A 14,023-nucleotide genomic window follows, 5' to 3' on the forward strand; every position below is an offset into this window, starting at 1 on the left:
AGTAGTAAGAGTAACATTGTAGCTGCCGCCGGCCGAGGGGGCGCGCCGGGGAGGGGACGCCGCACCCTCTTTCTGCCGCACGGACCCCTCGAGCAGAACCCCAGAGGGAAAAGGCGCCCGAGGACCCGCCCCGGCCCTGTCCACGTTCCCCCCCAGGAAGCCGGACTCTATGGGGCGGGACCCTGGGGGAGACTGAGCAGAACCTAGAGCCAGCGCTGAATCTCTGAACCCCGAGCCAGGGGCGCCCCGGGAGCACCTAGCCCGTGGGCGCTCCGCCCGCCCGCCGAGCAGCCATGAGGTGAGCCTCCAACTGCCTCCAGACCGTTCCCTGGCCGGCGCGGGTTCCTGCCGCCCTGCCTTTGTCCCCTCCTCCCCCCAGCTTGGTCCCGGTTGGAATTTGGGGTCTGGGCACTGGGAGCCTCGGATTTGAGGCCGAGCCCCCTTGGACAAGCTCCAAACACTGACCACTTCCCCTTGACTCTCAAGGCTTGGGTGATGCCGTGAGATTCTCCTGGGACCCCTTAGGTTTGGGGGCGCTCCGAGGACTCCCGAAATTTTTAAGACTTTTCAGAGAACCTCCAAGTTGGCAAATAATCTCCGCAGAGAAGCTAGAGGTTAGGCAGGACTCAGACTGCCCCCAAATCTCAACCTGGCCCTGAGAGGGATTATGGGGGGGGGGCCTGTTTCGGAGTCCCCTGGGACCTGGAAGAGAGATTGAGACGTAGAGCTTGGTTTTCGGGGTCCCTCTATACATGGCGCTGGAAATTCTTCCCACGAGGGACTTTGCTCATTAACTTCGGGGGTACTTAACCCCTAAATTTGGGCGGTTCATCCCCCTGTGAAGGAGGTTGATGTGGACGGATCCAGGGACCCAGACGCAGCCTGGAGGGTCTGGTTGGGACTCCCGTTCCTCGCCGCTCCCCATCCACAATGTGCCTAAAACAGGCTGTGCCTAGGAGGGAGCGAGCGCTCTGTGCCGAGGGCGCCTCCCCGGCCCCGGACCGAAGGGCGGCCCCTCTCCCCCACCTGCGCGGCCCTGGAGAGGGAGGGGGCGCGGCAGCTGGGGGAAGGGGGGCCTTTGTCTAACTGACTCACCTGTCGAGACAGCTGGTGTGTGGGGGGGGTCGGGGGGGGCGCGCTGAGAGCGCCGTGGGCCGGCTGCTTTCCCCACCACGGCACCTCCCCCCCTCTCAACACCGCCCCCCCTTACCCAGCCGTCCGGAGTTGTGCGGTTGGAGGAGGGGGCGTTGGAAAACCTCAAGGTCATAGCCCTCTCCCCCTGGGACTCAGGCTTCCCAGAGAGTTCCAGCTATCTTCCCAGGAATTTAATCCTGGGTGGGGGGCCCAAGGGATCCAGGGATTTTGTTTTTCCCGGAGCCTCCCTCAAAACTCCTGGGCTCACCTGAGGGCGGAGCCGGTGCGGACTGGGGGACCCGACTGGCCCTCCCCCTTATTCTCCCATCCTCCCCGGCCCCCCATAATCTCTCCCTTGAGGCCTGAGCCTGACAATACTATCTCCCTTCCTCTACTCTCTCAGAGACTTCCTGCTCCAAAGCCCCCAGCTTGAGGGGGAGGCCCCTGGGGGGCCGCTGGGGATTAAGCCCCTGGGGCCCACATCCTCTCTCATCCGCCACATTCCCTGCCCTTTGACATCTGGGTGGCATTCCTTTTTGTGGTCGTTAGAGAATCCCCCCCTCCCACATTTGTTCCTTCTGCTGAAAAGGGATTGTTGGAAAATTTGGAGCGATGGGGGCACCCACAGACACCCACAAGACTTCCTGCCTACCCTTTCCCCCATTATAGCAACATCTCTAAAAGGTCTGCCCGGGAGAGAGGGCAGTTTTGGGGAGTCAGCCCTCTTCCTTCACCTTCTTCCCGGGGGATTCTCCTCTCCCACTGCCCCCCAGCCCCGCCCCTTGCGCGCCCCCCCCCCCCCGTTTCCGGTCCCAGGCACGGTGGAAGGCGGATGGCGGATGTCCGAGTTACTGCTGCCTCACTCACCGAGACCGTAAAAGGGCAGGAGCAATGTCTGGGCCAGCCTCCTGCCCCCGCCTCCCCCAGTCCCAGAGGCCCTGGCCCTCCCACAAGGCCCCCTGCTACTTCGAGCCATGACCAAACCTCCTGTATCTCCTGGGGGGTGGGCAGAAGTTAGCTGATGCCTGTCCCACCAGAGGGTTACTCCCATCTCCTGAAGGGTCTTCCCTGCTGATGGCCACACTGGCCTTCTTGGGCTGTGCCCCTTCTCCCAGGACAGCTAGGATTCAGAATGACCCACGGCCCTGTCTAGTGCCTGCTGGGGAAACTGAGGGAGGCTCAAAGAGAGAAAGGCCTGGCCCAAGATACCTCAGAAATTTCTAAGCAGTGTTGAGGGATGGGAGGGCACTGGGATTCTCTGATTTCTGGCTGGTTAGGCTGGAGACAGTCTTGGGGACAGTTGGAAGAGAGGCTGTTAAGATGGAAAATTACAGTTGTTTTTTTTTCTCGGTTTGACAAATATTTGTTGAGTGTCTGCTGTGTCCAGGACTCTGAGCTGGAATTCTGGGAAGTGGGGCAGAGGTCTGAGACTCTTAGTGCAGAGGAGACTCTAGAAGAATTTGGTTCATTTATTATTGTTTTCAGTAATGAGAGACCATTTGATTAAGCAACTCATTTGTGCCAGGCACTGTACCAGGTACCTGATTCAAATTAATCCTCATGGCAATTCTAAGAGATTGATACTATTATGATCGTCCCCCTTTCCCAGATGGGAAAATTGAGGCACTGGGGAATTAAGCAGATTACCTATTAAAGTCAGTTTGGAACTAGGCAAGTCTGAATAGGAACCCAGGCCTATTATACTCTTAAAGAAAAGCAAAATCAAGCCTTTAGTGGCCTTAGAAAAAAAACAAGTAACCTGTTTTTACTGTACAAACACTGAAGATAATGCTGATAAGCAAGAAGGAACCCAGTTACCTTCCTGTTCACTTATGGGGAATTGAGGCCTGTTAGGGAGGAGGGACTAGAGTGAAACCATACAAGCCCCACAGACCCTAAACCTGTTTTTCTATCCAGGATTGCTTCAAAGATTTGTAGTTTGGAAAGGCTGTGTATCCCTGGGTCTTTGTGGGGTGGATTACAGTTTAAGGGGCTATCAGATGAAGGGGTAGAAGGAAGGGCAAACATCTCAACGGGAAAGTTTCGGTAAACCAGAGTGACTGTGCTTGATTGCCTCCCGTGATGAGAAGCTCTCTCCTTCCTGTATTGCTTCTTGGCTCCCTTATATGTTGTGTGTGTGCTTAGTCACTTGAGTCTGACTCTTTGTGACCCTTTGGACTGTAGCCTGCCAGGCTCCTCTGTCCATGGGATTCTCCAGGCAAGAATACTGGAGTGGGTTGCCATTTCCTTCTCCAGGGGATCTTCCCAACCCAGGGATCAAACCCACATCTTCTGTGACTCCTGCATTGCAGGCAGATTCTTTACTCTGAGCCATCGGGGAAGCTCTCCCTTTTGGTCCTGTGCCAAATTCCACGTCCTGCGCTTAAGGCTTTTCTTATCTTTTTCAATCCTTACCAAACCCCAGGGAGTTATGGTTTCCAGGGCTGGAAAGTAAGGCTCAGAGAGGTGAAGCCGTGCAGCAAGGGGGTGACTTCAGTTCTCCTTTACCGGCCACATATTGGAGATTTCCAGAATGGGAGGGTTTGTGGGAGAGTTCTGGGCTGACGGGATTCAGACTGTCTCATGTCAAACTGAGGCTGTGAGACCCCAGTGTCGAGTAGAAAGTGTTAGTTGCTCAGTGGTGTCTGACTCTTTGTGACCCCATGGAGCCCGCCAGGCTCCTCTGTCATGGGATTTCCCAGGCAGGAATACTGGAGTGGGTAGCTATGCCCTTCTCCAAGGGATCTTCCCAACCCAGGGATCAAACCTGTGTCTCCTGCATTGCAGGCAGATTCTTTACCATCTGAGCCACCAGGGAAGCCCCCAGAGACCACTGGAATTAAGCAGACCTTATTTGCATCTCACTCCCAGCTTCCTGGCTGTGAGATTTTTCCGATCTAGCTTTTTGTCTGGTTTATAGGTGTTTTTTGTTGTTGTTGTTGTTTTTCTTAAGTAATGAATTAATTTTTTATAGGTAATACCAGCCCATGGTAAAACAAAGCAAAAAGATAAGACATAATCAAGCAACTCAAGTAGGTAAACAGTGCGAACTGTCCACTTCCTGCCTCCCTCGTCAGACCCCCGGTGTCCCAGTGCCTGAGAGGCAAGCAGGGGAGGCTAGTCCCCTGAGAAGCAACCTCTGCTTTTCACCACTCTGGGTGCAGAGGTATTTATATCCTCCCCAGCTTTTTTTTTTTTTTAAAAAAAAACCTCTCACACCACTTTATACCTTGCCTTAAAAAAAAAAAATCAGCTTAGCTATTTCCTCATCTTTAAATGAGGTTAAGAACATTGGGGGTGGGGAAGATCAGGACTTGGGTTCAAATATGAGCCCCTCTGCTTGTTTGCTCTGTGACCTGGGATGACTGTCTTCACCCCTCTGTGGCCACAGTTCCTTGTCTGGAAAAAGGGTGTTCACTGTAAGGTTCGCTGTGGCAGCTGGAGCTCAGTACCTGGAACGGTGTCTGGGACACAGACTAACCAATAGATGTCAGCGGCTGTTAAAAAAAAAAACTTTTTTTGTAGACGGCTAATTTAACAACTCCTGGATACCTGCTAGGTTCTAGGCACGAGTCTAGGTTCTGAGAACATAGTAGTGAACAGAAAAGACAAAAATCCCTGCCCTTGTGGTCCTGACAGTTTGATGGGGGAGACAGATAAGGCCCTGTCAGGCAGGGATTGGGTGTTATGAAACACCCAACGGTGTTTGCAGTGAGAGCTCTCCCAGGTAGGGTAGTCAGGGAGGGCTTCTCGGAAGAGGTGAAGGCTAAGCAGAGGCCCGAAGGAGGTGAAAATCCAGGTTGAGGGGGAACGAGAGCACAGCCCTGAGGTGGGAATGTGTCTGGCATGTTGAAGTGGTGGCTAGAATGGCCGGTGGGGCCGGTTGAGGGGAGATCAGAGATCATACAGATTATGAAGGCCCCAGAGAGAACTTGGCCAGAATAAAAATTCTGCTGGGAGCTTCCAAGAAGAGGAGAGACACGATCTGACTTGTGTTTTAACAGGACCCTTTTGCTGGAATGGGGATACCGTGGCTTGGAGAGGGACAAGACCAGTCCGGGGTTACTCAGCAAACACCCAGAGCTCAGGCTAGTCCAGAGACTGAGCAGGGCAGGGGCTCTTGGAAAGAGCAAAGTGCAGCTAGGGTGGGGTAGCAACGAAGGCCCTGGGCAGCCAGCCAGAGTCTGCCCTGGGTGTGGGTGGCAGGTGTGGGCGAGGCCTTAACCCTGCCCTGCCGGGGGCAGTGGAAGCCAGAAACAGCCCCTGAGGCTACGCTTGTCTAGAACCAGCACCTGGTGTTTGGGTAGGGCCCACACAGTCCCCGGTGGTGAAGACAGTGGACTTAGGGGCCAGGTGGCCTGGGTTCAGATCCTCACTCTGCTACCTACTAGCTGTGTGACCATGGGTAAGTCACACAACCTCTCTGTGCCACTGTTTGCAGTCCTTGCAGAATGAGGATGAAACAGCCCACCTGGAAGAGCTGCAGTGAGAATAAAATGTGAGACTCCAGAGAAAGGGCAGAGGGAGGCCCCCTAATTATGCAAACCTGGGGGCTTAGCTCCCTGGCCTAAGAACTCGGATCTGGGTCAGCTCAGGGGGCTTTCCCCGCCTTGTCTTTTATAGTGTCACTGTCACGCTCCAGCCCCCAGCCCTGGTAGAGACAGAGCCATTGCGGGGTGTAATTTCTCTCCCCAGAAACCTCTGACCACCAACTTCCTCTTTTCAGGAAAAAGTCCGGTGGGGGTGGGGCCGGGCAGGGACTAGTGCTTCCCCCTGGTTTGTGGGTGACCTTGGCCAAGTCACTTCCCGTCTGGGAGCCTGAGTTTCCCCACTGAGAGAGGAGGGCATTGAACCTTCCCAGAAGGACTGGTGAAGGGTGGAGGAGGGTTCCTTGGTGCCTGTTCAGAGTGCTTGGGGAAGGGATGCTGACAGTTACTCAGCACTCATGCCAGGCACCACGCCAAGCACTCTGCATGCCCAGACTCATTTACTTCTCCCACTGCCCTGGGAGGTGGGGTCTGTCGTTTCCCCAGTTTGCGGGCAAAGAAGATGCCTTCTGTGGGAAGGTTGCTCGCCTGAGTCACATGGAGTAGGTGGCCCAGCGGGGATTTGAACCTACGTCTGTGGATATCAGATCCTGAACCCTGAGCTGTGTTACTCAGCCCCCTCCCCACAGGGCTAAGTCAGATGTCACCTCCTCCAGGAAATCTTCTCTGATCCAAAGGCTGGGGCAGGCCCTCCTTCTGGGCAGCCCCAGGCCTGGTCTTGGATTATCACCATGTGCGGACAGGACAGTCCCTTGCGATGCTCTCCTGCCCTGCAGGGTGGGGCTGGGGCTGTCTGGGTCACTGCCGGACACAGAGCAGGGAGTGTCTGCTGATGGCCTTTGGTGCCAGGGGGCGGGGGAGGGTGGGTGTTGCCGGATGGATGGGGTGGGCAGCAGGAAGGGGAAGAGCCTGGGATCTTGCATCGGTCCCCAACTTGCTGCAAGCCTCACCCTTCACCTCCCTGAGCCTCAGCTTCCTCCCTCCACAGTGGGGAGTCGGGGCAGGAAGGTCCAAGCCTCCTGGCAGAGACAGGGAAACTGAGGCTCCAAGGGTGTCGGGCAGGGGCTTGTTCCCAGTGCTGCCCAGGACACCTGCTCTGTCCCTTGCATCCGCTTCTCCCGGGCCCCCTCCATCAGCTCTCACGCCACATCTCTGTCTCTCGGTCCATCTCAGTCCGCCTCCCCTGTAACAATCTGACCCCCTTTCTTACCTCTCTCTCCCCGTCATCAGTCTGTATGTTTGCCTCTTCCAGCCGGTCTGACTCGTCCTCTTCCTGTCTCTTGCTCCCCGTTTGACTGTCTGTCTCTTTGCTTGTCTGTCTCACATCCCCCGGTTTGTCTATTTGTCTGTCTCTCCCAGTCTGTCTTTTGTCGTCCCACCCGTCTTTTTCTCCTCCAGTCTCCCTGTCTGGGTCTCTCTGAGGGCCTGTCCTCAGCCCTCTCTCTCGGTCTGTCTTCCTCTTCCTCTCCTTGGGTCCCTCTTCCTGGCACACTGACTTTGTGTCTGTGAATCTCCCAGAGGAATGAGAAGGTGACCGGCCCCTGGGGGGAGGATGCCAGGCTCCCCACAGCTAACTGGCCTCTTCCCCTTGCCCCCGCCCGCCTCTTTGCAGTGAGACGGTTGTGTGCACCAGCCGGGCCACGGTGATGCTCTATGATGACAGCAACAAGCGCTGGCTGCCCGCCGGCACAGGCCCACAGGCCTTCAGCCGCGTCCAGATCTATCACAACCCCACCGCCAACTCCTTCCGGGTGGTCGGCCGCAAGATGCAGCCAGACCAGCAGGTGAGGCTCCCCTCCTCCTCGCCCCCTCTGCCTGCAGGGCCTCACCACCCCCATCCACTTCTCCCCTCCCTGCCTCCCACCAGGTGGTCATCAACTGTGCCATCGTCCGAGGTGTCAAGTATAACCAAGCCACCCCCAACTTCCACCAGTGGCGTGATGCCCGGCAAGTCTGGGGCCTCAACTTTGGCAGCAAGGAGGATGCCACGCAGTTTGCCAACGGCATGGCCAGCGCCCTAGAGGCCTTGGAAGGTTAGAGACAGTGGGCGGAGGGGACCATTGAGCCCTGCCGTGGGGCCTGGGGCTGCCCCTTTACCACTCGGCCTCAGTATAGTCATCTGAAAACAGGGTTCATTCACTGCTGCTACGGAGAGTTTCTGGGCTGGCCGGAAAGCTCATTCAAGTTTTTCCAATGTTACGGAGAAATCCAAATGGATTTTTTTCGCCAACCCAATCTTGTGGGCTCCTCTTTGCCCTGAGTGCACCCACGTGTCAAACGCATGGTTCCTAAGAGCCCATTTTGCTCCGTGAATTTTTACACTTGCACACTCCTTTGTGACCACCTCCCAGATCAAGATAGAAATATTTCAGGCCTCCGGGAGGTTTCCTTTGCCCTTTCTCCAGGTAACCATTAGACTGACTGATGTCATTGTCAGTCAGTTTTCAAGCCACAATGTTAAGAAAATACTTCCAGTTGGTATTTCTTAAACTGGAATGTGCCTGCGAGTCATCTAGGAACAAATGCAGATTCTGAATCAGGTAGGTGGGCCAAGACCGGAGCCTCTGTGCTTCCCGACAAGCTCCCTGATGATGCCAAAGCTGACCTGTCCATAAGGAGCACTTTGAGGAGCAACAGTTTTAGGTGACGGCTGTGCGTCTAGGTTCGCCAGTCGTCAAACGGTGGAGGCATTTGCTTCCAAGAGCAACTTCAGTGGCAGTCTGAAGTACAAGAAATAACAGGAGCCGGAGGCCTGAGGCTGGGTGAGGAGGGGGCTGTCAGCCTCTTCTGAGCTCTCAGGTAGGGAGTCTGAGCAGCTGTGACTGTGCGTTAAGAGCCTGGATTCTGGAATCTGCTTGAATTCAAGTCTTGTCCCTGCCAATTCCCATCTGCAGGCCTTGGGGTGGGTGACCCCCTTCTCTGGGCCTTCGCTGTCCTGCCTGTGATCTGGGTATCCTTCCAGTGCCCACCGCCTGTCAGCTCAGTCAGGGGAAGCGGGAGCCAACCCTCCTCACAGGGTACCCAGAGGCCCCATCGGGAGCGTGCCAAGGGGTGGGGCTGGCTTCTGTGTGACTCACTAGCCTTTACTCTCACTTCCAGGAGGTGGGCCCCCGCCCCCACCACCACCTACAGCGCCTCCCACTTGGTCTGCCCAGAATGGCCCCTCGCCAGAGGAGATGGAGCAGCAGAAAAGGTGGGGCTGGTCCCTGGGTGGGAAACCTTCCCCCAGCCAGCGTTCTAGGTGGTTCCAAAACCCTTGACGCCTAGAGTTGAGACCTCTCCAACTTTGAATTTTCAGAATGTTCCAACTCCCAGGGGACTAGAAATCCACATCTTTAAGAACCACCCTCCCCACCTTGGAGTTTGGAAAACTCCTGATGCCCAGAGTTACAGAACCCTTCAAATCCCAGTGCCCTGGACTTGCAGAGTCCAGAACGGGGTTGTTTAAAGGATCTTGGGCGTTTTGTGATTCCTGATGGTCTGATGACTGGATCGCTCCCATTCCGGTCTTGCCCTGTCCCTGCCCTCACCACCCCACCCCCCAGCCCTTTCCTGGGTCCCTCGGGGATAGAGGACGTGAGTGGGGCTTAGGAACCAGCCCTGCCGGACACCTCTGAGGGGCAATCCGGGAGGTTGCTGGCCACCTGGGGGCCCTGGATGATAGCCACTCGCCCTCCCTCCCCAGGCAGCAGCAGTCAGAGCTCATGGAGCGGGAGCGCAGAGCCTCCAACGCAGGTGATTGCTCAAATGGCCTCGGGGGGTCAGGGGACCGCCCCAGAGGAGGGGTGGGCCAGCCAGACAACAAAGAATGAAGCTTCTCTCTCAGCACCCCTCCTGTTTTGTGTTTCTTACAGGAGGCCCGCCTGCTCCCCCAGCTGGGGCACCACCACCGCCCCCGGGACCTCCCCCTCCTCCGGGTCCACCCCCACCCCCTGGTCTCTCCTCCTCAGGGGTCTCGGCCACCACACAGGGAGCAGGGGGAGGCCCACCCCCGGCACCCCCTCTCCCCACAGCACAAGGCCCCAGTGGTGGAGGGACCGGGGCCCCCAGCCTGGCCTCAGCCATTGCCGGTGCCAAACTCAGGAAAGTTAGCAAGGTGAGGGGCAGGTGCAGCGGATGTGGGGTGACAGGTCTGATATAATAATGGAATGAGGCTAGAGTTGCCTGGGAGCCTCACAGGACGGCTGGGAGGCCCTCCCGTAAAGCCCTCTCTTCTTTGTAATTTCTCCAGCAGGAGGAGGCTTCAGCGGGGCCCGTGGCCCCCAAAGCTGAGAGCAGTCGAAGCACGGGCGGAGGCCTCATGGAGGAGATGAACGCCATGCTGGCCCGGAGGTGAGCCTGAGCCCAGAGCTCTCAATGGTCTTGGAAAGCTCTCAAAACAAACCCCTCAACCCAGCAGTTATCACCTGGAGATTCCGGTTCAGTAGGACCAGGTGTGGGGAGGGCTCAGATTCCTGGTTAGTTTGTTTCGTTGGGTGAAAGTTCATCCTTTGATAGCCAGGTTTGAGATATAATGATGGGGACTGCATTCTCCTGAGATGACTGAGGTTTGCAACCCCCTAGGTAGCCTCTGGAATGTTCTGGAACTCAGAATTGTAGGACCTTAGATGACCCCACCTCAGAAGCTGGGGACTCTGCCCTGAGAATTTTGTGATTCCCAAATGTAGGAATCCTAAACGTCACCCCCACTCCCTCATTCAAGAACAGCACTTTCTTTGACTTCTAAAATTAAAATGTGCTTAGCCTTGATGAATTCCAGAAGTCTGCACCCTAGGACCCACTTTTCCAGAACTCTGGGGAAGGGAACTATTGAGTGGCTGAGAGGGGACAGAAGCCATCTGTTTCTGCCTTTCTCTCTCACAGAAGGAAAGCCACGCAAGTTGGAGAGAAACCCGCCAAGGATGAATCTGCCAATGTGAGTTAGGGACCCTTCCTGCCTTATACACCTTAGGATGTACCATTAGAGTAGGAATATTGGGGCGGGGGCTGTGATAGGGATTGCTGTGTTTGAAGGTGGAGGAAGAAAAGGAGCAGAATGGCCATGTCTGGCTCGTGACAGTTTTATTTCCCACCAGCAGGAGGAGTCAGACGCCAGAGTCCCAGCCCACAGTGGTGAGTGAGTGAGAGCCCAGTCTAGTCACAGGAACTACAAGTCCCAGGATGCCCTGTTCTCATGTATAACACACCTTCATGGGAGAGTCTGTACAGATAATCCTGGGGATTGTAGTCTCCTGAGATGGTTCTTTGAATGGGGGTTGATGAGGCTCGGGAAGAAAGGCTGAGGCAGGGCATTCCTTGTTCCTGATCTTTTTGACTTATTGTCTGTCCCCCAGAATCTGTGCGGAGACCCTGGGAGAAGAACAGCACAACCTTGCCAAGGTGGGCCATCAGTACTGGGGCCCCACCCCTAGAAAGAGTCGGACTTGCCAAGTTTGTAGGGAGGAACACAGTGTGACCCCTGGAATGGGAGGCAGGGGAGGCAGACCCTCTCTCTAACCTCGTTTCTGCCCCACACCACGCCACCTCTCCCAGGATGAAGTCGTCTTCTTCAGTGGCCACTTCCGAGGCCCACCCACCTACGCCTAGCTCCAGTGACGAGTCAGACCTGGAGAGGGTGAAACAGGTAGGGGAGGGGACTGGGGGTGAGGCTTGGGGGGTAGAAAGGAGATCTGGGTCTAGACTCTGCCACTGACCTGCTATGTGATTCTAGAAAAGGCCTTGGAACCCTCAGCTTCCCAGTCTGAGTACTGGAGAAATTGGATCGCGCCAGGGATGACAGACCCCATAACCGCCTTGTACAATGCCCATGACAGACCTTACTAATATCACTACACTCATTCCTGATGAATATCCAGAATCCTTTTCCGCACACTGGCCGCAGACATTTATCACCAACCGGAGTTGGCAGGAGACTGGAATGTCTTATTTGCCAGCCCTGGTACTGGATGTTCTCCAGTGCTTTTCTCTCTGGTTCAGAGGATCCAGAATTCTCCTCTAGAAATCTCAGTCACTTTGTGGCCTGGCCAGTGATGTCATGGTGTGTGTGCGATTCGGGTCTTGACCCTCCTTCCTCTGGCCCCTCAGTCATTAAGAAACGGGGGATTCACTTCTGCAAGTCCAGGTACTCTTCCTCATTGGTTGTACCCCCATTATTTTCAGGAGCTTCTGGAAGAGGTGAGGAAGGAATTGCAGAGAGTGAAAGAGGAAATAATTGAAGGTGAGGTGTTTTCCTTTTTAAGCATTTATTTATTTTGGAGGCATGGTGTCGCTTGGAACCTTGTTTTGGAAGGGAGAAGGGGAAGAGGCTCTGCCCCTGACCGCTGCCCACTGTTTCCTTCCAGCCTTTGTCCAGGAGCTGAGGAAGCGGGGTGCCCCCTGACCACAGGGCCCCAGAAAATCCAGTTTCTCCTTTCTGCATACCCCCTCCACCTGTCACCCTGCTTTCCCTGCCTCGACTTGGAATTGGCTGAAGTCTACACAGGAATGCATCTTCCCCACTCCCTATGTCACTTGGAAAATTCCAAGGGGTGTGGCTTCCCCAGCACCACGCCCACACCCATATTGGCTGCTGATTGGCTGGGGAAGCCCCCACCCTTTGTTCCCTTTGGTCCTTCCCCTCTGCCATCCCCTTGGGGCTGGTTCCTCTGCTGGGGATGTACCAAGTAACCCCACAGTAAGGGGGAAGGAAGGAGGGAATTTCACATTCCCTTGTTGTAGATTCACTTTAACGCTTAATGCCTTTGAAGTTTTGTTTTTTTTAAGAAAAAAAAGTATATATATATATATATTTAGGTTTGTTGTGGGGGGAGGAAATTTTTTTTTTCTCTTTGGTTTTGATAAAATGGGGTGTGGGAGTTTTTAAATGCTGTGCCCCTGGCTTGTCCCATTTGGGACAGCTGTGTAAGGAGGGTTGTCCCACCAGGCTGGGGGTGCCTCCCCCTACCCCAGGGACCGACCTCCCTTCCCTCTGGCTCCTTCCCCTTTTCTATGAGGAATTAAGATGCTGTAACTTTTTGGAACCTCAGTTTTTTGGTTTTTTATTTGGATAGGTTTTGGGGTCTAGGCCATTTTTACCCCCTGGGGATAAACAAGATAAGGGGGAAAGGAATAGGGGAGGAAACCTCTCCTCTTACCTTCACCTTTAGCTTCTTGGAAATGGGCCCCTGCGGAATAAATCTGCCAGTTTTTATAAAAGCTAAGATTTCTGGTGTCATTTGAATGGCTGCTCTCATGAGGATGGGCATGTCCCTCCCTCCCTCAGTAATCCACCTTCCCTCACTTTCCTACTTCCCACCGGAACCTGCTCCTCTGCCCTCTCTTGGCTCTCCGGTGCCCCTCAGTGGGCAGCTTCCTTACTCCTTTCCACCCAGCCCTAGAGAAAGCCAAGGGCATCCCTCATTGACCATTTGCCCTTGGGCCAGACCCTTTGGTTCTCCTGGACCTCAGTGTCTTTGTCTGGGAAAGGACTCGAAGGATGACTCAGGCCTTCTCCCACCAGGAACCCTTCGAGCTTCTAATTTTAGTGAGCCTTGTACCCAGTTGGCAGATGTACATCATGGTTCTCAAAAGACACTTTCTTAAGATGACTTTTTTCCCTCCAGAGCTCCTTTAATTATTACAATATTTACAATCTTAAAAAGTAGAATTCAGGAATCAGAGGTCATACACACCCCCCTCTTCGGTGGTTCATTGGGTGGGCAGGGGCTAGGTGAGGTAGCCAGGCGGAATTATTCCATTCTGTTGGAGGTAGGGAACTTCAGGGCTGAGGGGCAGACTTCACTGGCAGAAGACTTGGCATGAAGGTGGGGGGGATGGTAACTGAGTGTCCAGTTCAAAGGCAGGAAGTAAGGGGGAATCCCTGAGTACTCTGAAGAGCAGATTTGGATGGAGGAAAGGGTGGAAGGGGAGACCCACTTAAAGGGGAGGACCCCGGTCAGGACACCAATGGTGGACTAAATACAGGAGACACAGAGTGACTCAGAAGAGCTGATGCATGCCGAGATCCATCCTATTCCTAACCCCCTAAAAGAGTGAGGTAGATGGAAGGTCATGGGGTCAGGAAGTCCATCAGAGGCTTCTGTATTTCCACTACAATGTTCTGTACCAGTGAAGAAGCCGGAAAAGGTAGATGGGGGGTCCCAGGAAGAGAACCACTGCTCAGGTAGGTTAAAGATGTGAGTGATAAAATGAGAGAGGTACTCGGGGGTGGGGGGGTCCAGTGGAAGACACTGCTTCTCCATTCCAAAGTGCTAAACCAGTGGAGTAGGGGGTGGAGGGTTGGGCTGGAACGTTTCACCAGTGGATGGGGGAGTCCCAGTAGAAGGTACCCCCTCACCGGGCAG

The 14,023-nt window shown here is 54.9% G+C and overlaps 1 protein-coding gene across 4 annotated transcripts; it reads left to right on the forward strand.

The window, feature by feature from the left end:
• Positions 1-12,846, forward strand: VASP (vasodilator stimulated phosphoprotein). Of its 4 annotated transcripts, none has more exons than XM_068992173.1 (13): positions 1-298; positions 7,294-7,465; positions 7,549-7,714; positions 8,781-8,874; positions 9,367-9,416; positions 9,536-9,777; positions 9,913-10,013; positions 10,545-10,596; positions 10,757-10,793; positions 11,015-11,060; positions 11,214-11,304; positions 11,841-11,898; positions 12,023-12,846. In XM_068992173.1, exons 1-13 carry the CDS (start codon positions 294-296, stop codon positions 12,058-12,060), a joined length of 1,152 nt encoding a protein of 383 aa, XP_068848274.1. In that variant the 5' UTR covers positions 1-293; the 3' UTR covers positions 12,061-12,846. The 4 variants fall into 4 exon arrangements, 3 of the variants coding, with proteins under 3 accessions (XP_068848274.1, XP_068848276.1, XP_068848275.1); XM_068992175.1 differs by having other exon boundaries at positions 10,760-10,793; XM_068992174.1 differs by having other exon boundaries at positions 9,916-10,013.
• Positions 12,847-14,023: the final 1,177 nt, after the last annotated feature.

The sequence above is a fragment of the Capricornis sumatraensis genome, chromosome 20 (assembly GCF_032405125.1).
Source record: "Capricornis sumatraensis isolate serow.1 chromosome 20, serow.2, whole genome shotgun sequence".
Lineage (NCBI taxonomy): Eukaryota > Metazoa > Chordata > Mammalia > Artiodactyla > Bovidae > Capricornis > Capricornis sumatraensis.

Coding starts and splice junctions, on each gene's coding strand:
- VASP (XM_068992173.1), top strand. Junction 9,417..9,535: donor GCGCAGAGCCTCCAACGCAG/GTGATTGCTCAA, acceptor TGTTTCTTACAG/GAGGCCCGCCTGCTCCCCCA. Junction 10,794..11,014: donor CAGAGTCCCAGCCCACAGTG/GTGAGTGAGTGA, acceptor TCTGTCCCCCAG/AATCTGTGCGGAGACCCTGG.